General features: G+C 44.4%; 1 protein-coding gene across 1 annotated transcript in view; it reads left to right on the forward strand.

Annotated features, from left to right (window-relative positions):
* LOC143022803 (cytochrome P450 2D15-like) overlaps positions 1–27782 on the forward strand; it is a 145315-nt gene that overhangs the window by 69970 nt on the left and 47563 nt on the right. Inside the window, exon 6 of the mRNA XM_076181174.1 lies at positions 4280–4429. Coding sequence (XP_076037289.1) covers positions 4280–4429 — 150 coding nt within the window. The remainder of the gene's footprint in view (positions 1–4279; positions 4430–27782) is intronic.

The raw sequence follows: 27782 nt of genomic DNA on the forward strand, positions 1-27782 counted from the left end.
GAGTTGATGATAGCAAATACAGTGTTTCGGAAGAAAGTCAAGCATAAGTACACATGGGAGAGGGTGGTGGATGGAAGGGTGGTAGATAGAGCGTTAATGGATTATGTAGTGGTAAATAGGATTATGATAGGAAGAGTTAAGGATGTACATGTGCTAAGGGGAGAGGGTGGGGGAATATCAGATCATTTTTTGGTGGAAGGTAAGTTGAGAGTGGAGGATAGATGGAGAAAGAGGAAATGGACAAAAGGTAGGGAGGTGCTTAGAGTGAACTATTTTAATGAAAAGGAAAAGGAGAAGGAGTACAAGGAGGAGTAGGAGGGAGTGAAGGATAGAGTAGAGCTAGGTGTGGAGGAGGAATGGGGATAGTTCAAGGAGGGAGTCACAAAGTGTGCAAGGATGGTATGTGGAACAATAAGGACAGAAGGAAATAGAAGGAAGGGTAGTGAATGGTGGGATGAGGAAACAAAGAAGGTTGTAGAAGAGAAGAAGCAAGCTTTCACAGATTGGTTACAAAATAGGACGAGGGAGTCATATGAGAGGTACAAAGAAAAGAAAAGAGAAGTAAAGCAAAAGGTAAAGGAGACAAAGAGGAGAGCAGATGTGAAGTGGGGTAAGAGTATGACAGAAAATTTGAAAGTAATAAAAAGATGTCTTGGAAAGAAATTAAGAGAGGAAGAGGAGGTGAATCAAGTAAAGAAGAAAAGGTAAAAGGTGCAGATGGAGAGATGATAATGGAAGAGAAGGCAGTATGGGAAAGATGGGCAGAATATTTTAGGGAGTTGCTAAATGTGAAGGAGGATAGAGCTGCAGTGGGAAATGCTAAGAAAAGGACTGTGATGAGTGAGGAAAATGGAGGAGAAATAAGGAAGGATGAAGTGAAGGCAGTTGTTAAGATGATGAAAGCAGGTAAGGCACCTGGTCTGGATGGATGCCATGCAGAATGTCTAAAAAAAAAAGGAGGTACAGTGATGGTGGACTGGCTGGTGAGGTTACTTAATTTTTGCTGGAGAGAGGGTAGAGTGCCGGAGGACTGGAGGAGTGCCTGTATAGTTCCACTCTACAAGGGAAAAGGGGACAAGTGTGAATGTAGTAGATTCAGAGGGATTAGCTTGTTAAGTGTAGTTGGGAAGGCTTATGGGAGGATCTTGATTGAAAGGATTAGGAGAGGAACAGAGGGAGTAATTGGTGAGGAACAGTGAGGATTTAGGACGGGTAGAGGTTGTGGTAAGACAGATATGTGAGATAGCTATAGGAAAGGGGAAGGATGTTTTTTGGGCTTTTATGGATCTGGAAAAGGCTTACGATAGGGTAGACAGAAAGGCACTGTGGGAGGTTATGCAGATATATGGGATAGGAGGAAAGCTTTTGGGAGCTGTCAAGAGTTTTTATGAGAGTAGTAGAGCTTGTGTCAGGATTAGAAATGGAGAGAGTGAGTGGTTCGAGGTAAAGGTGGGACTTCGTCAGGGATGCGTTATGTCGCCCTGGCTGTTCAACTTATACATGGATGGGGTAGTGCGAGAGGTAAATGCAAGGATAGTGGGTCAGGGATTGGAGATGGTTAAAGAAAATGGAGAAGAAAGGGAGGTGAGCCAGCTGTTGTTTGCGGATGACACTGCGCTTGTAGCAGGATCGGAGGAGGGATTAAGGAAGTTGGTGACAGAGATTGAGAGAGTATGTGATAGAAGAAAGCTAAAGATGAATGTGGGTAAAAGTAAGGTGATGAGATGTACAAGGGGTGAAAGTGGCAGTAGACTGGAAGTGAGCATTAAGGGAGAGCGACTGGAGGAAGTGGATAGTTTTAGATACTTGGGTGCAAATGTGGCAGGAAAAGGTGGAGTGGAGGTGGAGGTAGAATGTAGATTGAGAGAAGCGAGTAAATGCCTTGGTGGATTAAAGAGTGTAATGAGGAATAGACATTTGGGAATGGATGCTAAGAGGAGACTGTATGAAGGAGTGATTGTGCCAACAGCACTGTATGGGGCAGAAACATGGAACATAAGAGAGGAAGAGAGAAGGAGTTTGAATGTATTTACCTAGTTGTATTTTGCGGGAAGGGGAGCTATGCTCGTGGTGTCCCGCCATTGTATCTCGCAGTGTCTAGTTTGCTTTTAAACTCAAGAATAGTTTTTGCGCGTTCTATTTCATTATCCAGTTTGTTCCAAGTGTCCAAAACTCTATGTGGAAAACTGTTTTTCTTCAGTTCTCTTCTATAGCTATGTTTTTTTTTTCTTTCCATGTCCTCTTGTGTTTCTCTTGTCCCAGTTAAGTAAGTCCTCTCTATCAAGTATCTCTGTGCCTTTCATGATTCTGTAGATGGTCAGTAGGTCACCTCTCTGTCTCTTCTTTGCTCCAGTGTCAGTAACTCCAGTTTGTGTATTTGAGATGAGGTGTCTGAGAAGTATGATAGGGGTTACTATGCTAGATAGAGTGAAAAATGAGGAGGTGAGGAGGAGAACAGGGGTGGAAAGGGGGTTGGGAGATAGGGTTGATGAAAGAGTATTAGGATGGTTTGGACACATGGAAAGAATGAGTGAAGAAAGACTAGTAAAAGAGGTATGGAAGGTAGATGTGGAGGGAGGGAACATGAGGGGACGTCCTAGGATGAGATGGATGGATGGGGTGAAGGGGGCTTTGGAGAAGAGGGGAATGTCTGTTGAGGAAGGATGGGAGAGGACAGAAGACAGGAGTGAATGGAGAATGGTCGTATATGGATGATGTGATGCATGGGGTGGAATGGGCGGGGGAATGGGGGGTGAAGTAGTATGTGTGAGCAAAATTTGACGCAGCCTGAAGGGATTTCTCCCCGTCTTCTCCTTTTATGCAATGGGACACGGAGAGAGGGGGTCGCCGATTTAATGAAGTTGCATTGATGTGGATGTGCTGTGTCTTGCGACACTGCTTCTGACCCAGGGCTGTGGACAAGATGCAGGGATGACCCGTCATCCAGGATTTGCTAAGATAAGAGGGAGGGTGGAGGGGTGTGGAGTGTATTCAGGGATGGAATGGGTGGGAATGATTTTATGCCTTTTCCTTTTTGGCTACCTCCCTTGTAAGGGGGAAAAAGCCTTTTTATATGAATGTATATACTATTATCATGATCATTATTATTATTATCATTATCATCATTATTGTCATCATCATTATTATTATCATAATTATCATCATTATTATTATTATTATTATCGTTATCATTATCATCATCATCATCATCATCATCATCATCATTATTATCATCATTGTTATCATCATCATTATCATTATCATCATCACCAGCATCTTTATCATCATCATCATGATGACCATCATCATTATTATCATCATCATCATCATTATTATCATCATTATCATTATTATTATCATCATATCATCAGCAGCATTATCATCATGATCATTGTTATCATCATCATTATTATCATCATTATTATCATCATTATCATCATCATCATCACTATTATTATTATCATAATAATTTTTATCATCATCATTATTATCATCATCATTATCATCATCATCATTATCATCATCATTTTGATTATTATCATCATCATCATTACCATCATCATCGTCATCATTACTATGATCGTCATTATTATGATCATCATTATTATTATCATCATCATTATCATCATCATCATCATTGCTATTATTATTATTATTATTATCATCATCATCATTATCATCATCATTATCATCATTATTATTATCATTATTATTGTTATTATTATCATTGCCATCATTATCATCATAATCATCATCATCAGTGTATTTTTATAGATCATATGTGAGAACTCAAATGTTACAAATTAATTTTTTACTAGATAGAATCAGTATCATTTAAGAATAAAATCAAAGGGTAACTTAAATAATTGCGAATGTTTTGCATTTTACCACCAAGTTTGGTCAAATGACAATGGCAACTATCCTTCTAAGATAGATACACACAGACACATGCCTAGTACTATAGTATTTTAGATTTTCTAGTAGAAACTGCTAGCTTTACCCAAGCCTTTTATTTTGTTAAATAACAGTTTTAACATAGTGACAGATTTTATAGATTTCGTTCTGGCTACAGGAAATAGATTCTTGGAAAGTATCTTAGTTTATCAGAATTAACCTTCAGCTACCTAAATTCTACTGGCTTTACTTAGAACAAAATCTCGAAAATAAGTCATGATAATGAATGGCCAACGGATCACCAAGTAGTCTGGACATTTTGCATGACAGCGTGGTTGAAATCATCACATGTACCTATTTCATGTTGATTCCATTATGATTTCAGGAGGTCATTGCCCAATTTGAAGTATTAGTTCGGGCGCTGAACCCTGTCTCACCCATCACGTTGATCCCCGGATTTGGCCCCTTCGTGCGCTACTTGCCCTCCATCATGCATCTCGAGAAGGTGTTGTTGAAGATCATCGGCTTCATCACAGTAAGGACAAGGGGTAGACAAAGACAATTCATCACATGTAGTACTTTTCGAAGTTGAAGATTCCATGGCGTGGTACCGTCAAGTGGTAGTCTTTCCAGTCAAATATTCTCAGTGATAGAAATGGGAGAGGGGGGGCGTTATAGTTTGTTGTTGTTATTTTAAGTTTGGGCACCAGAGGGTCACCACGGGTTTAGGAATACCTGCCCATCCTGGAGGATAACCAAACAACTACCCAAGCGATGTTACAGGTTAGGGTCTGAGACTAAGGACCATACCATCAAATCTTTGGCTCATTCATGCCTTTGCCTGGCGCAGCCTCAGCAGCAGGTGAAGGCAGGCGAATCATCGCACACCTGGTCTTTTATTATTGTTTATTTTATAAGGAGGGAAGGGTCTTTTGGTATTTGTGTGTGTATGTATGTACTTATTTTGTAAGAGTCCATTAAGACTGTGACAAAAAGAAGTTGAAAGATACGCACACCTTTCCCTTTAGTTTTCAACTACTGCGCCATAAACAGTCCATAGTAATACTGTATAAACACATCTTCGTGTCTGTTTTGGCTGATGTCAGAGTGGAGGAAGTGGCCAGATCACTTGCAAAAACGTTACCATCAACTTCTAGTAATGCAAATGGACCCAAATCTAGATCTTAAAAGATCACCATATAATCATAATCACTACAAGACTTTACATGTGATTTCTCTCAAGACTATAGTCGACTATTTACAGAAGCCGAATACCGCACATCCCTCTTCAACTCACAAGCAACAGCACCAGGCCCAGCCAACACTTGATACATCTCCATCCGACCTCAACATTCTTTATATTAACCTCTTCAACCAAATGTGCATGGGAAGCATCTTCCCAATCATTAGGAGAGAAGATATTGTCCCTTTTACCAAACCAAGAAAAGATAGAACATTCCCAAATAGATACTGCCCAATTGTTCTCATAAACTGCCTCTGCACACTCTCAGTAAATATGTCTCATTCTGACACTCCTGACAACTGGAGCACTAATTCCTCATATCACCCCTCCAAACAAGCTTCCGAATAGGTTGCAGTTCTGCAGACTTCCTATTGCAAACAAAAAATAATTCATACCGCATTTGCTAACATACAAAAGATGAACCTTTTGGAATATACCAAGCCCTCATACAATGCAAAATCGATTATGTATACCAAACCTACCCAGTACAGGTGCCTTCCACAGCAGTCCAGTCATAAGTTTATATACAGAGAGTGAATGTTCCTCTTGATATCCATCGCTCTTTTGCATCATTAAAGTATGAATACCTATACCAAATCAAAAGTTTCCCCATTACTGCAGTCTAAACTGCATTATGTCTATCCATGTGGTCCAAGAATGACAGACCTGCTGCCTACACAGAAAATAGCTGACAGCGTCTTTCCAATCACGATATCTGCCTTACAATCCACCTCTGCTTTGCTACACCTCACTATATATAAGAATACCAAACAGAATAATCTTACAGTAGTCTCTCTTACACCTATCTACTTGTTCATCCACCATAGATATATATACAGATGCCCCCCAGTCTCTTTGTAGGTCCTGGTGTGGCGGCGTCTATGTACCCGCTCGGACCTCGACCTTGCAGAAAGTCCGGAACAGTTGACATAAACGGTCCGTTATCCATACGATGCCAATATTATTGACGGCGGCATCCTGATCTCAGGGGAGGAGGGCGGTATCTCTTAGCCGCCGGCGGTGCTAGGGAGGGATTTATCCTTCAACCGCAGGCGGTGCCAGCGGGAGGGTGTGCCCTCAAGAAGCTGAGGGTTGCCTTGGAAAGGGAAACGGTGAGGTGCTGCGCCATCCCTGCCGCGGTGAGCGGTGGCCTGAGTCCCAAGCAAAGGGTTCCTGTGGCTCTACACTCTAGCAGGTTGTAGTGGAGGGGCTGTTGCACCTCGGTCCCACAAAGTTTGCTGTGTTCGTGATTGTCTCTTCCACAGCAATATCCTAGGCGGATCCTGTGGACAATAGATTCCGCCCTTCTACCTGGAGGCAGGTGGACTGCCTCGTACCTAGTGACGAGGTAGTACCACAGCGCTGATTCCGAAATATGGAGTTTGCTGCTGTGGTTGTCTCTGGCTATTAGTGTCCCCTGGAATCCCGAAAAGACTGGGGATCCAGTGAAATGTTGCAGACCTTCCATGTTGGTCCAAAAGGTGCAGCGAAAGCTGGATTGATGCCGTTAAGTAGACATCATCCGTTGTCTTCACGGACTGAATAATGTCGATAGCACCCCTTGAATCTGTGTGGATCACGACTGCCCCCTGACCAGTAGCGAGAGCGTGCCCCCAGGGCCTTGGAGATGGTAGTAATCTCCGTCTGAAGAGTAGAGCTTCCGTTACTCATTGTCCATATTGCGGTTATCCCATCGGCGGCTGTAAAAGCCGTGCCAAGTCTTCCCATGAGTGGGTCCACAGAACCGTCCGTTTAGTACGTCAAACTCTCTTGGGGATGGGGTTATCTTGGCTTCAAGGACCATGGGCCTCAACCATGCCGGGTTGTATTCAGCCTTCCGTCCGTTGAGGTGGAAAATTTGAGATCTGGCGCAGAGATCGCCACCGGGGGGGGGGGGGTCTTGGGAGCGAATGAGGGACATCTAGAGCACGTCACCGGGCTAATTCCCTGAGTTCAAGGGTGCGTATTGCATTCACCACAATGGGTCCTCCAGGAGTGACCAATAGATATCAGTGTAATGAAATCTCTATGTATACCCAGCAGACTAAAAGAACCGGCAAACCAACCACACACAGACCCAAATACACGTCACATCTACACATAGCGCGCCGACGCGTGGTTATGTGGGTGTGTGTGCACGTACGTATGTGTATGTGTGCCTCCGCCTGTGGTACTGATCGAAGAAAGATATATCATATCACCCCAGGCGGGCATGTAGTTAGTGTATCTGATTGCAGTGAGTGAAGTGTTCAACCCCCAAACACTGAAAATCATCAAGACAACCCAGACACAAACCCATGGGACGCCACCGAGTCACACAGTTGACCCGCGTGGCGCACCATAGCTGGTACGGTCGCGGCGACCCGCGCGAGGCTAAGGGTCACTGATGCCAACAACAGTGGTTGACTGTGTGTATAGGTCACCTACCCCATCACGACCACCATGCACGATGCACCATGCTCGATGCACCATTCACGGTCATGAGCGCAAAGGTTGCTCTGGAAGGCAAACAGCGGAGGACCCAGCTTCCTCGGCAGGTGAAGGAGTTTGCCCCTCCTTCAGAGGCTGCTGTAGCCCAGGCTTCTCTCCCGACCTCGGATCACAGCGAGGCTTCACCGTTATCGGTCACCCCACCTCCATTAATGAAAGTTCCACGAGCAGCACGGAGTTCGCCAACGGATACAAGGCGGTGGTTGCCATAGAGCTACACAACAATTCGGCCAGGTTCACTGTCCGGCCCAACTCCCTTCAACCGCGAGACACACGGATACTTAAAAGGCATCCAGATCCTCAATGGAAAACAAGTCTCCCTTATCAGGTTCAAACCGGAGGAAAAGCTGGTAAGGGCAGTGCTGGTGAGCTATCCTGTGGAGTTCTCACCGGACCAAGAGCAGCAGCAACCGAAAGTGACGAATACCAGGAGATGTCTTGCCTTAAGAAGGAAGCGCTGAATAGCGAGAGTGTAGGACAGTTGCTCACCAGAGAGTTGCTCTCCGGACAATTGCTCACCGGACAAGTGACAAATAGGACATTTGCTCACCAAAGGATTATTTTTTACTTTTCTTGAACTTAATAACAAACAATATACAAGATTTTCTAGTTATATTGAAGTTTATTATAGCAATAATACACAAACAATATACAAACTTTCATGTTTTAGTTTTTTAATTCATTATAAAATTCAATACCAATTTCTTCCATCAATATATAGTGATTACAGTTTTACAACTGGTGCAGTACTGAAGTTGGTTCATTGTCCTTTGTGGTTTACAAGTCCAGTCTAATGGTGTGGCCAACTGCATTTAGAAAGTCAGGAAGAAACTGACTTCCTGCAGCATACCCCTGGCACAGATTCCGAAGGCGGTTCTGCATCTGATGAGTCACCCTCTTCACCCGCTTCTTTGGTGGTTGCTTGTATATTATGTTATTAAGTTTGTATATTGTTTGTGTATTATTGCTGTAATAAACTTCAATATAACTAAAAAAATAATTTATATTATTTGTTATTAAGTTCAAGAAAAGTATAAAATAATCCTTTGGTGAGCAAATGTCCTATTTGTCACTTGTTCGGTGAGCAACTGTCCGGTGAGCAACTATCCGGTGAGCAACTGTCAGTAACCGGAATAGCGTCATAGTGGGCATGCAGGGACAGGGCCCTCATATATATATATATATATATTTTTTTTTTTTTTTTTTTTTTTTTTGGGGGGGGGGATTATAAAACTGGGGGGGCAGCAATTCTATCCAGGACTTGCTACCCACAAGGCTGAGAAAATTGTAATAATGATAAAAAAAAAACTCAAAGAACCCCTGAATATTTTACCGTAATCAACGAATTTGCGTTAAAATCAGCAAAATATGAAATATTTTTCCTTATCCTTTCTGCATTAGGGACGTTAAGTACAAAATTTTAAATCTGTTCAATTATTTTGTAAGCCAATAGTTGAAATAGGCAGTAAGGGATGGTGGAGGAGTTAAGTGGTGATGGGGGTGGGGGATACTGAGGTCTTTGCTCCGGGGCGGCACTTAGGTATTCAAGGTCTCTGTGCAGAGAACACTTCCTGCAAAGCTAAATCTGTGGAAATGGAGCAAGTTTAAGTTCAGCCCACTCCCCCGGAACCGCTTCATTACGTTAAGTGTCAACAGTTTGGACACCACAATCGCGAAGTCACCGACATCTCAAATGCGCTGTTTGCAGTAACGCCCGCCAATCATAGGAATGCTTCCGGAAGCACAAGGAAGGGAAAAAGGGTCATCCCAAAGTGCCCCAGTTGCCGGGAAGAACACAAGGGATGGAGTGCCACTTGCAGTGCACGAAAAAGGATTTTGACAAAGGTCGCCCCCGCAAGGAACCACCAAACCTACTTGCATGAGGTCATCAACCCCAAGCCACCCCTCGCCCCCACTGTCTCGTATATCAGTGGAGGCATAGACACCCACCACCTCCACCCCTCCCCCGCCGCCTCTAACGTCAATGAAAACATATCCAACGCCCCTCTTCACATCTCGACGATAATAGTTCCCCTGCAAGAATCGGCAAAAGTGCAACAAGAACAAAGGCAAAGTGCACCTGTATTCCAGGCAACCCATCCCGCCATGACCAACGAAGGCGTGAAGGAATTCATGACCACCATGGCTCTGGTCATAATGAAGTGTACAGGGGTGTGGTGTACACATGTACCCCACACATGCTTGTAGGTGCAAAGTTAGAGTTGGATGGTAGTCTGACCTGACTCGACGCTCGAAGGATAGGATGGGTCATCCCAATTAGGTTGCGTCTGGTCAAGGCTTCAGTTCTGTTCTGTTTAATTAGGGAGTGAAGCTCCCACGGGCTTTAAATGTGAGCCCGTTTGGAGGGTGATTTGACTTATGAGTGTGTGCGGGTTTAACCACACACACTCATACATTCACAAGATGCATACGTATATGAAATACGTATGCACATCTCGGTGAATGCACCCTTCCTAACATAGCTGTGTATTCAGTAGATAGTGTTTTGTAGCAATTGGTGTAATAAAATTTAGAAAGGGGGGGTGATTCAATGTATGAGTGTGTGTGGCTTGGCCACGCCCACTCATACATTTACCGGATGTGCATACCTATGTTAAATATGTATGTACATCTCGGTGAATTCACCCTTTCTGACATGAACAAGTGCAAAAGGTGTAAATTTTTAAAGGTGGGGCTGACACTCCACCAGCCGACGCAGTTCGTATTCGCTTAAGTGGCTGCATAGGCGGCGCACAAGACCCTCAGATGTTGTCGGAGGCCCTCTCCTCAGAAAAGCAGTTGCGGGGCAATGCTTGAGGTAGTGGTCAAGGGTGGCTTCTGGGTGGCGGCAGTTGGTCTTTATTTGCCAGAAACAACGGTCCCCCAACCTCAGACGGAAGAGCAGAATTTCCACTTTTCTAGGTGTGGAGCGAGGAAGCACAAGGGGCTCGTAGTCTGTGACTGCCCTGTACCACCTCGCCCTCTCTGACACCTCTGCTTCCAGTCTGTGCTGAAGGAACCGTTGTACCTGGGTAAGAGCCCTGGTGCGTAGGCGCAACTGATTTCTGCTGAGGGGGACGACAACATCGACTTTGGGTCTTTGGCGCGCCGCTTCTGCTGCGGCGTCGGCTAGCTCGTTACCTGGGACGCCCACATGGCTTGGCACCCAGTTGAGCGTAACACTCCTGCCTTGCTGATGTAGCTTCAGCAGGAGTGCTAGGATGGAGGTCAGTAAGCATACATTGTCGCTGGGCTGTGTCGATTCTAAGCTGCCTAGCAGAGACTGTGAATCCGTGTGGATCACCACAGGACCAGCTCGAGATATTAGAGCATGTTCTAACACTCCTTGGACCGCTATGGTCTCAGCTTGGAGAGTGGACGCATGATCAGATACTCTCCTGCCGAAGGTCAAACCATCCGTCACGAAGGCAGCCCCCGCACTACGGGGCCTGTTGGGGTCTACGGAGCCATCCGTATAATAGACCGCCATTCCAGGTTCCGACAGTGCGCGGATGCTTTGTAGGGCCTGCGCTCGTACTCTTTCCTGGTCACATAACTTCTTCTTACTGGGAAGCTTTGTGACAATGAAGGTTGCAGGTATCGACAGCCATGGTGGTGGGGGCTTGAACTCTGGGTGTGGAGAGTCCCTACCCTTCTCAAGGAGAACGCTGGTGAGCCTGAAGGAGTCCAGAAGTCCAGCCGCCTGTGATAGCCAGGTATCGGAGTGGATAAGAGTACCCACCCGTCCCAGAGCTGTCACAAGGCTCTGACTTAGCTCAGTTATCCTGGGGCTCTGGACTATCTTGGCAAGAAAGTCGACCTCCAGCCTTCTGACCCGTGACGTTAATGAAGGCAATGAAGCCTCCATCTGGAGGTTAACAATCTTGGAGGTTAACAACCTTGCTGCGGCATTTTGGCAAAGCTCCAACTCTTCAAGCTTGGCAGTCGCCACATTTATGAGAGCTGGGGCAGCGTAGTCCGCCAAGCTGCGGACTGCGTGCACATAGAATGTGCGAAGGACCTGATGCGTGGCACCAAGTGCCTTCCCCGTCATTGCTCTCATAACTGTGGTTCTTGCCTTCAGTCTCTCCTTGAGATAGGCTAGTTCCTTCTGAAAGGTGAGCCTCTCATCAATCCAGACCCCCAGGTACTGAAACTGGTGAACCCAGTCCAGCCTAAGGTCCTGGGTGGTGAGGTGCTCCCCCTCTTTCCAGAGTCTTAATGCCATGGCCTTCGATTTTGTAGGGGAGATCTTTAATCGTAACCTGCAACATTCTGTCGCTACAGTGCTTAAACACCGCTGAGCCCTCCTGAAGCACCGCCGCTTCCCAGTAATGAGCGCAATGTGCAGATGACTTTGCAACCATTGGGTAGAGGTAGTTACAAAATGTTGGAGACGAGCACATTGAACAGAGTGGGGCTGAGGACCCCCCCCCCCTGTGGAGTGCCATTCTCCAGCATTCTGGCCTCTGATATGTGAACCTGAAAGCGTACTTTCGCAGACCGGTGACTGAGATAGTCAGCAATCCAAGAAAGCAGCTTGCCTTTTACGCCCTTGCGAGCAAGGGTATCTAATATCACAAGTGGACTGGCCAGCTCAAACGCCTTTTCCAAATCCAAAAAGACCACGATGGACGGTGTGCCACTGACAGCATTGAGGAGTGTTGCTGTACTGTTTGCTGTGCCAGTGCCCTTGCAGTAAGCATGGATATGCTCATGCATTGGGCCCAGTTTCCACAGCAGGCTGTTTAGCACCATCCTCTCTGCTGTATTCCCCATGCAGCTTGTCAGGCTGATGGGGCGATAAGCACTAGGTTCCTTTGGCTTTGAAATTGGCGTTATGATTGCCGTCTTCCAGGCTGTTAGTAGCTTGCCAGTCCTCCAAGATGCGTTTATCACCCTTAGAAGTGCCTCGTCACCCGCTGGCCCAAGATGGGTCAGCATGGAATAGGTAATGAGGTCCTCTCCAGGTGCCTTGTCTGAGCTGGTCTTGTGTGTGACTCGTAGCTCCTGAAGCGTAAAGTTAGCGTCAGTATCATCCGATTGACTCATCATGTCCTCGACACTGTGGCGCCTCACTCCTTGGAGGTCCTGCAGTGTGTCTTGAACACACTGCAGGAGTGAGGTGCTGCTGGAGCAAGAGACAAACTCCTGCACCAGCCGCTGCGCCTCAGCATCAGAGGCATGATGAGTGCGTCGCGGTTGAGTCCTGCCAGTAGCTTTACGGATCTTAGACCACAGCTCTGCTAGGGAGGTGTGAGCGTTAAAGCCCTCACACCATTCAAGAAATTTAGCTCTTCTGGTATCTGCAGCCATGACGTGAGCGTCATAAACTGCAGCGCGTAAGTTGGCCAAATTGTCTGAGTTCGGCGCCGTCGGAAAACACGCCTAAGCATGTTCACCCGATGGTTGGCCTCTCTCACCTTGGGGGTATAATACCAGCTGTTCTTGTGTTCTTTGGGGGACTGGCGAGTCTTTGGGATGGCTCTGTTGGCAGCCACCTGAAGGGCTACAGAAAAGTCAGCTTCTAACGTTTCCACGTCCTGTGGTGGAACGTTGGACGCTGCCCATTCTTCAACAGACCTCTCAAATACTGGCCAGTTTGCCAAAGCTGTCTTCCACCTGGGAACAGGTAATACAGCTGGTATGGGTGGTGTATCCCGTATGTGCACCGAGACACCGAAGTGATCGCTAGTGACAATAGGATTCACCTCCCAGGTTACCCTGGGGAGGAGAGTGGCCGTCACCATGGTCAGATCAAGTCGTCCACCTTGCACGTGCGTCGGATTTCCACCATTCAACAACGCAATGTCAGGGCATTCATCTAATACGTAATTTAAGTGGCGCCCAGCGACATTGGGCCCTTGGGGCGACATCAAAATATCATGATGGGCGTTGAAGTCCCCTCCTATGATGAGGAGCCTGTCCGCAGCAAGAGCACACACTTCTCCAAGGTCCAGTTCCGCTCTCTGGCCCCTGTATATGTTATAGATGGTGTACATTTCATGGACTCAATGGAGTCGAACCGCAAGGACTTCCACACCATCCCCACATGGTACAGGGTCCATGATCTCACTACAGGGGATGGATGATTTGACTAAGATCATGCACCCCCTAATAGTGGGTAAGCGAGGGAGGGGGAAGATGCGATATCCCGGAAATCGCACCTCATCACTCACCAATGTCTCCTGGAGAAGTATGATATCGTAATCATGCTCTTGCGCAAGCGCAAGGAGATACGAGCTTTTGCTGCGGAACCCGTTTATGTTCCACTGTAGCAACCTTAAGTGATTATTGAATAGGGCGACTTTCTTCCCTGTCTAGTTCCATTACTGTCTCATCTTGTCCCCCCACCCCCACGGTCAGAAGACAAGATGGGTTACGTCTTTGAAACAATGGGGACATTTCCCTCCTCATCAGAAGAGGCGTCTTCAAGCGTAAGCGCAAAATGACGTTGGGGCTTGGCAGAAGGCACTTTCCTCGTCTTTGAAGTTGTAGGTGTTGCCTTCCCAATGGTGAAAGTGGGTGTAGCGGGCTTGGGGGAAGTGGAAGGGGAGAAGGGGGAGGAAGAGGAAGAAAAGTCCTTTCGCCTAGGGATCCTCTTCTCTTTCAGGAGTTTGAGCACGTTCTTGACGGCCCTATCCACCATGACTAGCATCTTATCTGGGTCGCTTTCCCCTAGGGTAGTAGCGACTGCAGAGACGACACCGGTCACAATCAAGTCGATGTCATCCTCCCAAAGGGGGATGACATCAGACGGATACTAAGGTGGAGGGGGCCGCCGTTCCTGTGCTCATGGGGTTGGTACTGGGGGCGTGGGTTTAGGGGTAGGCGTGGGTTTGGACGTAGGGGTCTTTTTGGGAGCTGGCTGAGTTCGGGTGTGTGTGCGTGTGTCTGTTTCGAGTGCAGGGAAGTGCTCTTGATTGTTTAAATCAGGAGCACTAGGTTTAGGTGTCTGTGGTGCAGTGGAAGAGTGCTTCCTGCTGCCCCATACAAATGTACCTGGGGGGGGGGGGCAGGTATGAAGTCCTGTCGCTTCTCTGTCCTCTCCTTACAGGCAATGGCCTGAGCGTTACGAGCTGACCAAGAAGTATTCTAGGCGTGGTGCTTCTTGCTGCAATTGGGGCATTTGGCCACAGTCTCAGTGCCAGCCTTAAACTTGTTGAGACAAGTCTCGGTAGCATGAGACATGCTGCAAATACCCCTTTTCGGTTGCTTAGAAGTGCACCGCGCCTGGTGATGACCATAACGTTGACACTTAAAACAACGGAGAGGATCAGGGATGTACGTTCGTACATCATAACTGCCATACATCCCCAGGTCAATACGATTAAAAGGTTCGCCTTTTATGGTGATCAAAACTTGGCGGGTGGGCGTCTTATCCCAGCATTCTCGTGGCCCCAATCACCTGAGGATGGTCCTCAGTGGCCTCAGTCATGTATGAGGTCGGGTAATTGTGCACCACGAGTCTGTGCCGCTTGTCCTCGGGATTGAGTCTCTCCAGGGTCAGAGGCTTTCCATTCAACGATGTAACTGCCTCCAGCTCCTCGACGAGTTGGTAACTGCTCGGTAACAGCAGCAAGTTACCGTCGCCAAGGGGCCGGAGGGATACAAGTTTACCGTGGAGGGGGCCCCTCTCGAGAGCTCGTACCACCTCAAAAGCTGTGTCGTACCCTGCTGAGGGTACGACCTTGAAGGTGGGGAGCTTGCCACCCTTGTTGTGAGGTGGGGCCATCACCACGGCAGCTTCATCATCAGATGGAGGCTCTGATCCTGAAGCGCAGCGCCTACGTTTCACCACGCCAGTCACAGTATCAGTAGCCGCCATGGCGGCACTGATAACGCCAACGGTGTTTACGCGCGAGAATACTAGAAGAAAAAAAAATTACATAAATCTAAGGGGGCGGGGGAGCGCGGGCGTTTACTATCGCGTTGGTGCTATGTCAAAACCTGTCTACCTCGCAAGCAGTCGAACGAATACAAGGCCCGAGTGCACCTAGAGCGTGCGAGACCGGGCTTATCTTGACGAAGGGGTCCCACCTCTCCCGCCGTAAAGGCAATTTTCGAAAGAACCACAGGGGTTATGCCGATCGTGCAGGGAGAATTGTGCTGGGCATAATCCTGCCAGAGCGAGATTCCACAAAGAAGGGGTAATTTTCTCGGGTAGCAGTACTTTCGATGTTGTAACGGTTGTAGCTCGTCAATCAGAGCTAGTGACTTGGGTAAATGACGGCTAGAAGGCGTAAATTTAGCGGCGACGAAATGCAGCGGGAGTGTCCTCTCATACCGGAATCTATCTTATCTCTCGAGATGAGATGCTAAAGATGTCAAGGCGTCAGATCGGCCCTGGGTATATATACCGCCTGCCCCGAGCGGGCAACATGGGTGTCCCCCAAGGCTCAGCCGTGTCCCCCCTTCTATTCACACTCCTCTTAGCAGACGTGGGCAAAGGAGTACGGGATGATACGGTCGTCACCGCATACGCAGACGACATAGCCCTCTGGAGGAAGTCCAGGCACCGGCGGCCCAAAAAGAACTCTGCTCAGCACAAGGCGGAACTCCGAAGATTTCAAGAGCAAGTAGACATCGTGGTGGCCCAACTCAACAGCCTAGGGTTCACACTCTCGGCAAAGAAGACTGTCTACATGCCAGTGCACCTGGCAGGTTACAACAGCGGCACATATCCGAGCTGGAACCGGATAAATATATGCGGTACGCCAGTTGAACCAGCGAAATCCGTCCGCTACTTAGGAGTAACGTTCCAGAGAAACGGCCAATGGACTCTCCACATCCAGCAAGCCACCCTCAATGCTCAGAGAGCTTTAAACCTAGTTCGAGCGATCCGAAAGGAACCCTGGGGGCAACACCGGGAAACTCTCATTCCCATCGTCCAAAGCCTCGTCCGCACAAGGCTCCTCTTCGCGGCCCCAGTACTACACGACCTACCCAGACAGAAGCTGCTCTGTAGGGTAAGGGTAGAATGCCAAGCCGCACTTGTGGCTTTCACCACCCCTTGTCACCACTGTCACTTAAATTTGACTTGTAATATCACTCGTCTCAAGGCCCCTTGCCTCTCGTTACGTGAGTTTCACTAATATTCAAGTTCCTCTTAAGCAGTAGGCCCAATGCCTTCTTTTTCCTGTAGTCTCACTATTTTCTAGGCCCCATGCCTATTCCTCTCGTCCTTTGGGTTAATAAAAGGGTGGTGAATTTTCTTTCTTCTTTCACTGTAATTTCACCTTCTGCTTACACTCGGGATCTCTTTCTCTCGTCTCTACATCGTCTCCTGATCCTCTCTCGACACCCCCTCTATATCTTCTCTGGCGAGATCCCGTATCCTACGCTAAGCTACCTTCGTCTGACGTCACTAATTTTTCTAAACCAATCTCCAGTTACTTTTCAAATAAATGTCACTCCTTATGGGCGTGACTTTGAATTCATGCACCAATAGTTTTTTCCTCCTTCTCCACCTTGCACCAATCCGGAAAGCCATTACAATGCCACTAGCGATATTGTTTACCTCAGCATTAGTCAAACGAAGCTAACCTGCGCTTACAGAGTTTGATTACACATCGAATATAAAACAGTCACCACCGTCGGTGTGTTTACATAGACAAAACGTCGCCCTCACATAGACATAACATCGCCCTCGAGCAGGCGTCGAGTCTGAATTATTCTAATGCCCTAGCTCATTTCCATTCGTACACTACCGGCCTCTTACAGGGCTCGGCAGCTACCCTTGGTCGTCCCGACCAATTCTTATTTCCCTCTTACAGGGCTTGCTAACATATTTCTAGAATAAGCTAATCTACCCTTGCGTAATTGTTAATCTACCCTCCAAAATACATCATTCATGCAATAAATTGGGAATAATACATAAACATAATACCTATAAATGTGAATAACATGCATCTCAATATATATATAAGGTATTGAATTAAGCGGTTACATGGTTGATTTGCTTTGACAGAGCCAATCTCCGGAATACAACAAAGGCAATCAGTGCTGCCACTAACACTGAAAGTAAGGGTATGATAAGGATTGGTAGCATAGGTAATTCATTTGAGGGAGATCTTGACAATGGTCTTCTCTTAATTTTCAAGGGAGGAGAGTTTTCAGGCAATGTAAAGTTGAAGGTTGAAATGTAGGTGTCCTCGGTTAAATGCATTGTATTAAGGGTATTAGAAATGGTGGAAATAGTGTCTGCATGCAATTCGCAGTTATCTTGAATAGAGACAAGACCTTCAACCAAATCCAATTTAGGACTCAACCCGGGACAATTGATTGATATTTTTTTCTTGTTAGGGAAAAACAGATAATGAGATCCTTGTATGTTACAATGAGGAATTTGGTCTACAGAATTTTTTTGATAATGGCAATTGTTCATACATACATACATACATATACCAAGGCTTTTTCCCACTTCCAAGGGAGGTAGCCAAAAAGGGAAAGGCATAAAAACACTCCCACCCATTTCATCCCTAAATACACTCCACACCCCTCCCACCCTTCCTCTCATCTGAGCACCTCCTGGATGACGGGTCATCCCTGCACCCCGCCCACCGCCCTGGGTCAGAAGCAGTGTCGCAAGACACAGTACATCCACAGCAAGGCCGCTTCATTTAATCGGCGACCCCCCCTCTCCGTCCCCCTTTGCATATAAGGAGAGGACGGGGAGAAATCCCTTCGGGCTGCGTCAAAATTTACTCACATATACTACCCCACCCCCCACCCCCCCGCCCATTCCTCCTCATGCAGTCACAACATCATCCATATACAACCATTCTCCACTCACCTCTGTCTTCCGTCCTCTCCCTTCCTTCCTCAACAGACATTCCCCTCTTCCCCAAAGCCCCCTTCACCCCATCCATCCACCTCATCCTAGGACGTCCCCTCATGTTCACTCCCTCCACATCTGCCTTCCATACCTCTTTTACTAGTCTTTCTTCACTCATTCTTTCCATGTGTCCAAACCATCCTAATATTCTTTCATCAACCTTATCTCCCAAATCCTTTTTCACCCCTGTTCTCCTCCTCACCTCCTCATTTCTCACTCTATCTAGCCTAGTAACCCCCGCCATACTTCTCAGACACCTCATCTCAAACACATTCAAACTCCTTCTCTCTTCTTCTCTTATGTTCCACGTTTCTGCCCCATACAGTGCTGTTGGCACAATCACTCCTTCATACAGTCTCCTCTTCGCATCCATTCCCAAATGTCTATTTCTCATTACACTCTTTAAACCACCAAGGCATTTACTCGCTTCTCTCAATCTACATTCTACCTCCACCTTCACTCCACCTTTTCCTGCTACACTTGCACCCAAGTATCTAAAACTATCCACTTCCTCCAGTCGCTCTCCCATAATGTTCACTTCCAGTCTACTGCCACTTTCACCCCTTGTACATCTCATCACCTTACTTTTACCCACATTTATCTTTAGCTTTCTTCTATCACATACTCTCCCAAACTCTGCCACCAGCTTCCTCAATCCCTCCTCTGACCCTGCCACAAGCGCAGTGTCGTCCGCAAACAACAGCTGGCTCACCTCCCACTTTTCTCCATTTTCTTTAACCATCTCCAATCCCTGACTCACTACCCTAGCATTCACCTCTAGCACCACCCCATCCATGTATAAGTTGAACAGCCAGGGCGACATAACGCATCCTTGACGAAGTCCCACCTTTACTTCAAACCACTCACTCTCTCCATTTCCAATCCTAACACATGCTCTACTACTCACATAAAAACTCTTGACAGCTCCCAAAAGCTTTCCTCCTATCCCATAAATCTGCATAACCTCCCACAGTGCCTTTCTGTCTACCCTATCATAAGCCTTTTCCAGATCCATAAAAGCCCAAAAAACATCCTTCCCCTTTCCTATAGCTTTCTCACATATCTGTCTTACCACAAAGATCTGATCTACACAACCTCTACCCGTCCTAAAACCACACTGTTCCTCACCAATTACTCCTTCTGTTCCTCTCCTAATCCTCTCAATTAAGATCCTCCCATAAGCCTTCCCTACTACACTCAACAGGCTAATCCCTCTGAAATTACTACATTCACACTTGTCCCCTTTTCCCTTGTAAAGAGGAACTATACAGGCACTACTCCAGTCCTCCGGTACTCTACCCTCTCTCCAGCAAACATTAAATAATCTCGCCAACCAGTCCACCATCACTGAACCTCCCTTTTTCAGACATTCTGCATGACATCCATCCAGACCAGGTGCCTTACCTGCTTTCATCATCTTTACAACTGCCTTCACCTCATCCTTCCTTATTTCTCCTCCATTCTCCTCACTCATCACTCTCATTTTCTTCGCATTTCCCACTGCAGCTATCTTTCCTTCCCTATCCTCCTTCACATTCAGCAACTCCCTAAAATATTCTGCCCATCTTCCCCTCACTGCCATCTCTTCCATTATCAACTCTCCATCTGTACCTTTTACCTTTTCTTCCCTACTTGATTCGCCTCCTCTTCCTCTCTTAATTTCTTTCCAAAACATCTTTTTATTACTTTCAAAATTTTCTGTCATACTCCTACCCCATTTCACATCTGCTCTCCTCTTTGCCTCCTTTACCTTTTGCTTTACTTCTCTTTTCTTTTCTTTGTACGTCTCATATGACTCCCCCGTCCTCTTTTGTAACCAATCTGTGAATGCTCGCTTCTTCTCTTCTACAACCTTCTTTGTTTCCTCATCCCACCATTCACTACCCTTTCTTCTATTTCCCCCTGTCCTTCTTGTTCCACACACCATCCTTGCACACTTTAAGACTCCCTCCATGAACCATCCCCATTCCTCCTCCACACCCATCTCTGCTCTATCCTTTACTCCCTCCCACTCCTCCTTCAGCTTCTTTTCGTACTCCTTCTCCTTTTCCTTTTCATTCAAGGAGTTCACTCTAAGAACCTCCCTACCTTTTGTCCCTTTCCTCCTTCTCCATCTATCCTCCACTCTCAACTTACCTTCCACCAAAAAATGATCTGATATTCCCCCACCCTCTCCCCTTAGCACATGTACATCCTTAACTCTTCCTATCATAGTCCTATTTACCACTACATAATCCATTAGCGCTCTATCTACCACCCTTCCCTCCACCACCCTCTCCAATGTGTACTTATGCTTGACTTTCTTCCGAAACACTGTATTTGCTATCATCAACTCTCTTTCTAGACACATTTCCACCATCAACTCTCCACTACGATTCTTTCCTGGAACTCCACACTTCCCAACCACTCCATCGATTGGACCATTTCCCACTCTAGCATTAAGGTCTCCCAGTACTATTACATTGACATTTCTTCCTAAACCCTCTATGCACTCATTTAAATCTATCCAAAAGGCCTCCCTTTCTTCCATGCTCTTCTCACTGCCCGGCCCATATGCACTTACAAAGACCCACATCTCCTTTCCCAGTTTCACCTTCATCCACATTATCCTTGAGGAAACCTCTTTCCACTCCACTACCCCTTTACCTATCTCCTCACTTACTAGAATAGCCACCCCTTCCCTCCCTCGCCCTCTCTTCACTCCTGATAACCTCCCACTTACACTCCCAAACATACACTCACCCTTCCCTTTCAACTTAGTTTCACTCAAAGCCAACACATCCAACTTTCTTCTCACAAACATACTACCTATCTCTTCCCTTTTACTCTCATCTGTACCACATCCACGCACATTAAAAGACCCAAACCTTAGGGTGCTGGCCCGAGGCCCGCCAGCACCCCTTATGCCTTTTCTTTTCGATTTAGGAAGTTGCCCCTTGGGGCTACAGGGAGAAGGATGCCTAGTCCCTCTCCCCGTCCCTTTCTTCTCGCCTCCTACAATCCAAGTGGGAAAACTTGGTGGCAGTATTCTTTTCCCCCACCACAGGGAAATCCCCCAATCAGAAAGAGAATACTCAGAGAAATGGTACAGGACAGCAACAAGGGTTGGGGGACAGCATAACGGAGGGACAGTCGTAGTATAAAAGTGTCATCATTTCTCTATGAACAGAATTTCTTCTATCATAGACAAAATGATGTGTGGCTCTGGTCCATAGGGGCGCCCCATATAGACCCTAAAGTATCGACTGCATGTTACTTTGCCACAATAACAAGCAGCCAATACCCCCAGACATATTCCTAACCAGAGAGTTCATGCGAAGCCTCTCGAAACACAAAAGAGATCATGCTTTCTCTTAGATTGTCTACAGAAAAGATATAATTGATTATAAAATTCACTATGAGCACTAACTGTAAATTCTGAATGGTTTATCATCTTTTCAATAGCAATTAATTTGCAAAACACACTAATCTAGAGTTCGAGTGTCTCTTCTTGTTCAATATTATTTCCAACACACTTCATTTTCAAAGTCTCATTACTTTAAAATGGTCACAATACTCATGTGTGTACTCAGATGAGAGGTCCTTAAGTCCTTAAGGTTCCAAGTCTGACCACAGCAGATCCTAGGTTTTAAGTTTCCATGTATCTGCTTGACACCAAGTTCCAGTTGTTTAGGTCTCCCATCCCAAATACATACAAATGGTCAATACTATCTGTAAAATACATCAAGATTAATGTTCAACTCTTGAAAAATATCATTATAATATTCTCCATATTCTCCAGGGTTATTAATATTTATGCACAAAGTATTACTATAATCATCTTCATAGATCTGCAAGCTAATTTTCCTTATGTCATCTAAATGTCCTATCAATTCTTCTCTTGATTCTAAATGTTTAAGTTTAAACTTGTTTCCACCTGCAGAATCAATTACCCTATATGGACCAGTGTACCTTGGTGAAAGTTTATTATTGGGTGAGGTTATTTTGACCATTACTAATTCCCCAATTTTCAATTCTAGTTTATGAGCTATTTTGTGTTGTTGTTCCCTCATCTCTTGTGAATACACCTGCATATGTTTCCTAACTCTTTGGTGAATACTTTGAAGAGTATTTATCCTATTGGATATATAATCATCCATATCATATATGGGTTTTTGCTCTGCAGTCAACATTTCATATGGCAGAGTTTTGTCCTCCCCAAAAATTATAAAATGAGGTGTATCACCAGTTGCTACATTAATTTGATTGTTCAGGGTACACTTAACACAAGGAATCCAAGTATCCCAAGTTACACTATGAGGACTTATTAGGGTTCTAAGACATATAATTATCTTTTTGTTTAACCTTTCTACTACTCCATTACTTTGGGGATGGTTAACGAGTATATTGACTTTCTTGATGTGGAACACATTACATAGATTTTCCAAGATTTTGTTATTAAATTCAGTCCCATTATCTGAAACTAGGATGTTAGGTGTAGTAAAATTACAGATTATCTGATCATAGATTACGGAAGCAATAGTTTCAGCTTTCTTATTGATTATGGGTTGCAATATACAAAATCTTGAAAAATAATCAATAGCAACAAATAGGTATTTAAAGCCGTTCTCGGTTAATGGTAATTCCAATGTATCCATGTGAACTCTTTCCCAAGGTTTCTGTGGAATGGGATAGGTGAGTATAGGAGCAGGTTTTGGTGTATTTCCCTTCACCTTTACACATTTTACACACTTTTCTATATAATCATATATAGTTTTCTTCATACCTAGCCAAAAGTACTTAAGTTGTGCCTGTCTATAAGTTTATCCTTTCCAGGATGTGAACTACAATCACTATCATGAAGTAACTTCAATATCTCATTTACCAGAGTTTGTGGTATAACCAACTGATTTACTTGACCTCTAGAAATATCTTTCCCATTTACAAATGTTTTCCTATACAAAATTCCATTAATCAAATGAAATTCCTCTATCTTATACCCCTTTGGTAGCTTTGGAGGATCTCCTCTTGGGTTCATCAAATGCTTGATTATTGAATCACATGTCTCATCATCTCTCTGTTCTCTTATTAGCATTTCTTCATCTAAAGTTACTAATTCTTCTATACTACAAACAAAATTAATCAACCCAGTCCCAGTCATTGGTTGACTAATGTTTCTAGAAAGTGGATCTGCTACATTCCTTCTACCCGGAATATAATTAAATTGAACATCATAGCACTGAAGTATCGCAAACCATCTAGCAAGTCTGCCTCTAAGATTCTTATGCTTAAATAAGTTCTGAATAGCTGTGTGATCAGTCCAAACTCTGATGGGATACCCTAGTATCATATCCCTAAAACTTTCTAAAGAATAGATTACTGCTAAAGTTTCTCTTTCAGTTATAGAATAGTTTCTCTCCGCACTATTACAAAGTCTGGATGTGTAAGCTATGGGTTTCAAAGTTCCATTTCTCTCTTGCATTAGTATGCCTCCTAACCCTATGTCAGACGCATCAGTACAAAGAATAAATTCTTTTTCATAGTCGGGGAAAATTAAAATAGGTGAACTCGTGAGTTTATCTTTCAACTTGTCAAAAGCTTGCTGTTGCGCAGGTCCCCACATGAACTTTTAGTCCTTTCTCAACAAAGAACTTAGTGGATTAGCAATGTCAGCATAATGAATTTTCTATAATATCCTGTTAATCCCAAAAAGCTCCTAACCTTGTCTACATTGGTCGGAACTGGAAAATTCTTGACAGCGTCAACCTTTGAATTTACTGTACTCAGCCCGTGTCTGTCTATCTTATGTCCTAAGTAAATGGCACTGTCTTGCAAGAACTTACATTTTTCAAGTTTTACTTTTAACCCAGCTTCTCCTAGTCTTGAGAATATCAAATCTAATTTCTTAAAGTGCTCCACTGCAGTCTGAGAAACTATTAAAATGTCATCTAGAAATACACTGGCAGTGTTTCCTAACAATCCATCTAGAATAGTATTCATTAATCTCATGTAAGTTAATGGACTATTACATAACCCAAATGGCATTCTCTTGAACTCATAATGTCCTGTTGTAGTAGAAAATGCTGTGAACTCTCTTGAATCTTCATGCAATTCTATTTGCCAAAAAGCTGATTTGATATCTACAGTACTAAAATATCTATTCTCAGTTCCCAAACTTCTCAAAATGTCACCGATAATGGGTAATGGTAACCTGTCACGAATGGTGTGCTTATTCAGTTCCCTGTAATCAATAACTGGTCGCATAGTCCCATCAGACTTTGGTACTAAGATCAACGGAAAATTCCACTCACTCTTACTATGTTCAATAATATCCTGTGATAACATTTCAGTGATGAGTTTATCTACTACAGCTAATTTAGAGTGGGGAACTCTGTAGGCTGGTATGTAGATAGGTTGTGTTCCTGGTTTTAACTTAATGTGATGTTTTAAAACAGTTGTTTTGCCTAAGGCGTCCCCCGGCAAAGCAATTGCTTTTTTATGTTTCATAAGCAAAGCAAATAAAGCTTCATCCAACTCAGGGCAATTAGTTGATTGTAATAATTCTTTATATCTATTTCTTAAGTCTATGCCTTCTTGTACTGAACAAATTGATGAAGTTGGTAATTCTATCTCCTCACTATTCTCATTTAAAATCTTAATAGGTTTAGTACACACCTGAATACATCCTATTTGTGTACCTTTCTTTAAAACTATCTTTTTATTCATAGTATTAATTACTAATACTTCTACTCTGTTCTTATTTGTCTTATAAATCCCTGAGTCCCACTTCAATCCTTTAAGTTTAACTGATTCTGGGACTGTAATTACTTCAGAGTCTACATTGATTCCTTTCAAACACACTTCAACCTTATTAATTGACATGGGATGTAACAATGTCGACCTTGTTAATCCGCAATCTGCAATTCTCAAGGCATCTGTGGTTGATAATTTAGTAATCTCTGGGATTTCCTGAACTTCTGAGTTGGGTTCACAAATTGTTTTACTTTCTGTAGGGTTGGACCGCTCGGCCTCGCTATCTAGGATAGAAATGTTATCTAAGGATTCATTGATTCCTGTCACTGGTCTTAAGTCTGGTTGATTTAAGAATGGGATTAACTGTGACTTCACTAAAATTCCTAAGTCAGCAGGACAAATTACCATGTTTTCTTTTCTCATAGTTGCAAATCCTATCAATAAATCTCCTGGAAAAACAGACTCTTCTACCACTATCACTGGGATGTACAATTGTTCATTTGTATACAAGGCAACTTCTAGCTCAATCTTACCTAATGTTTTTAACTGATTTCCAGTTACACCTTGCAATGTGTAACGGATTGTTTCCAACATTTTCACTACTGGGTTCAACTGGTTTAAAACTTTACTAGTAATTACATTAACTACAGACCCTGTATCAATAAAAATTTGAATAGGCTTATTGAACACTTTACCTGCAATGAGAGGTCCTACAGAAGTTTTACCAACAGTAATTATCAGTTTGTCAGTTTCTTTCATCTCCCTTGCATTCCCATATTTAACACAATACCGCCTATCGGTATATATATGGGGAGGTCTGAAATGGTTTATTCTGTGTCTGGGGGTTTTCCTCTTAGCCCTGGGGGTACCCGAAAATTTCGGCATTCATGAGTTCTGTGTCCGATTATATTATGGTAAATACAGAATGGAGGGTTCCTACATTGATACTCATTGTGACCTTCGTATTTGCAATTTCTGCAAATAATCCCATAAAAACATTCTTGTGCCTTGTGTCCCCATGCATTACAATTAAAACATAGGATTCTGGTATCCCTATCCCTAGATGGACTTCTAGCATGCCGCCTATGTCCTACTTCTGTTTTCTTAAACTCTCTAGAATTCCTATATTGGCTATGTTGATTTATAGGCATTACATATGGGTTTATTGTTCTGGTCTCACTGTATCCTTGAAGAAGATAATCTACTTCTCCTAAACAGATATTTGATTTTAAATCTTTGTACAGCCTTTCTGCTGTTAAGTCATCAGAATTCTTTGCCAATAAGCTAAATGTAATCAATTTGATTACCTGTGAGATTTTCATCTTCTCACTAGATCTTTCTATCCAGTCTGAATCTTTCAAGATAGAATTCATGTCTTTTGACCATCTATCTAATCTAGCTAAGTACTCTGTGTCAATTTCACTTGTCCTAACTTCCTTAATCATTTTTACCAATGATCTAATAGGATCCTGATCACATTTGGACATGAAATGTTTAAGAAAGGCTTTCTTGTAATTATCATATTGATTAATTGCTTCCATTTGCTGGAAGTTAATGACAAACCTCGCCCTTCCATGCTCTGGATCTATATTCTCCTTGAGAATCTCAATCTTACGATCCTCATTGGTAATGTTTTTACTAACTATAAGAGTGTCAATGAGGTTCAAGAACTTGTTTACACCATATGTGTTAGACTCTCCTGTGAATTTTGGAATATTTGTATTTGATGTGTGAATTTCGTGTCTCAACACGTTAGAATTCTGAGGGGTACTCATACTTATTACTAATACCTTGCTTTAGCCTGGCTGCTTGCGATGTCGCTTCGTGATGTCAATGTCTGGTTCGACGTCCTTCTACGGTCTTGTCATTCGTCAACGACGTTGTTCCTCCTCCATCACACACTCTGCCTTGAAGACCGCCTTGTAGATGATGATCACCTTGAAGAATCTTGAAGAATGCTTGTTCCCAACGTAGCAGTTACTTGAAGTTGTAGATTTCTCTCGTAGTCGTAATACACTCTTGATTTTGGTTGTCTTGTTCCCGTAGACTTCATGCGCCACTTCTCTTCGGAGGTGTTTAACACCCAGTTCGTTCGTCGCACCGCTGAGCACCACTTTCACCACCCCTGTCACCACTGTCACTTAAATTTGACTTGTAATATCACTCGTCTCGAGGCCCCTTGCCTCTCACTACGTGAGTTTCACTAATATTCAAGTTCCTCTTAAGCAGTAGGCCCAATGCCTTCTTTTTCCTGTAGTCTCACTATTTTCTAGGCCCCATGCCTATTCCTCTCGTCCTTTGGGTTAATAAAAGGGTGGTGAATTTTCTTTCTTCTTTCACTGTAATTTCACCTTCTGCTTACACTCGGGATCTCTTTCTCTCGTCTCTACATCGTCTCCTGATCCTCTCTCGACACCCCCTCTATATCTTCTCTGGCGAGATCCCGTATCCTACGCTAAGCTACCTTCGTCTGACGTCACTAATTTTTCTAAACCAATCTCCAGTTACTTTTCAAATAAATGTCACTCCTTATGGGCGTGACTTTGAATTCATGCACCAATAGTTTTTTCCTCCTTCTCCACCTTG

This window comes from Oratosquilla oratoria, unplaced genomic scaffold, assembly GCF_046742065.1.
Source record: "Oratosquilla oratoria isolate Oo_2021 unplaced genomic scaffold, ASM4674206v1 SCAFFOLD184, whole genome shotgun sequence".
Lineage (NCBI taxonomy): Eukaryota > Metazoa > Arthropoda > Malacostraca > Stomatopoda > Squillidae > Oratosquilla > Oratosquilla oratoria.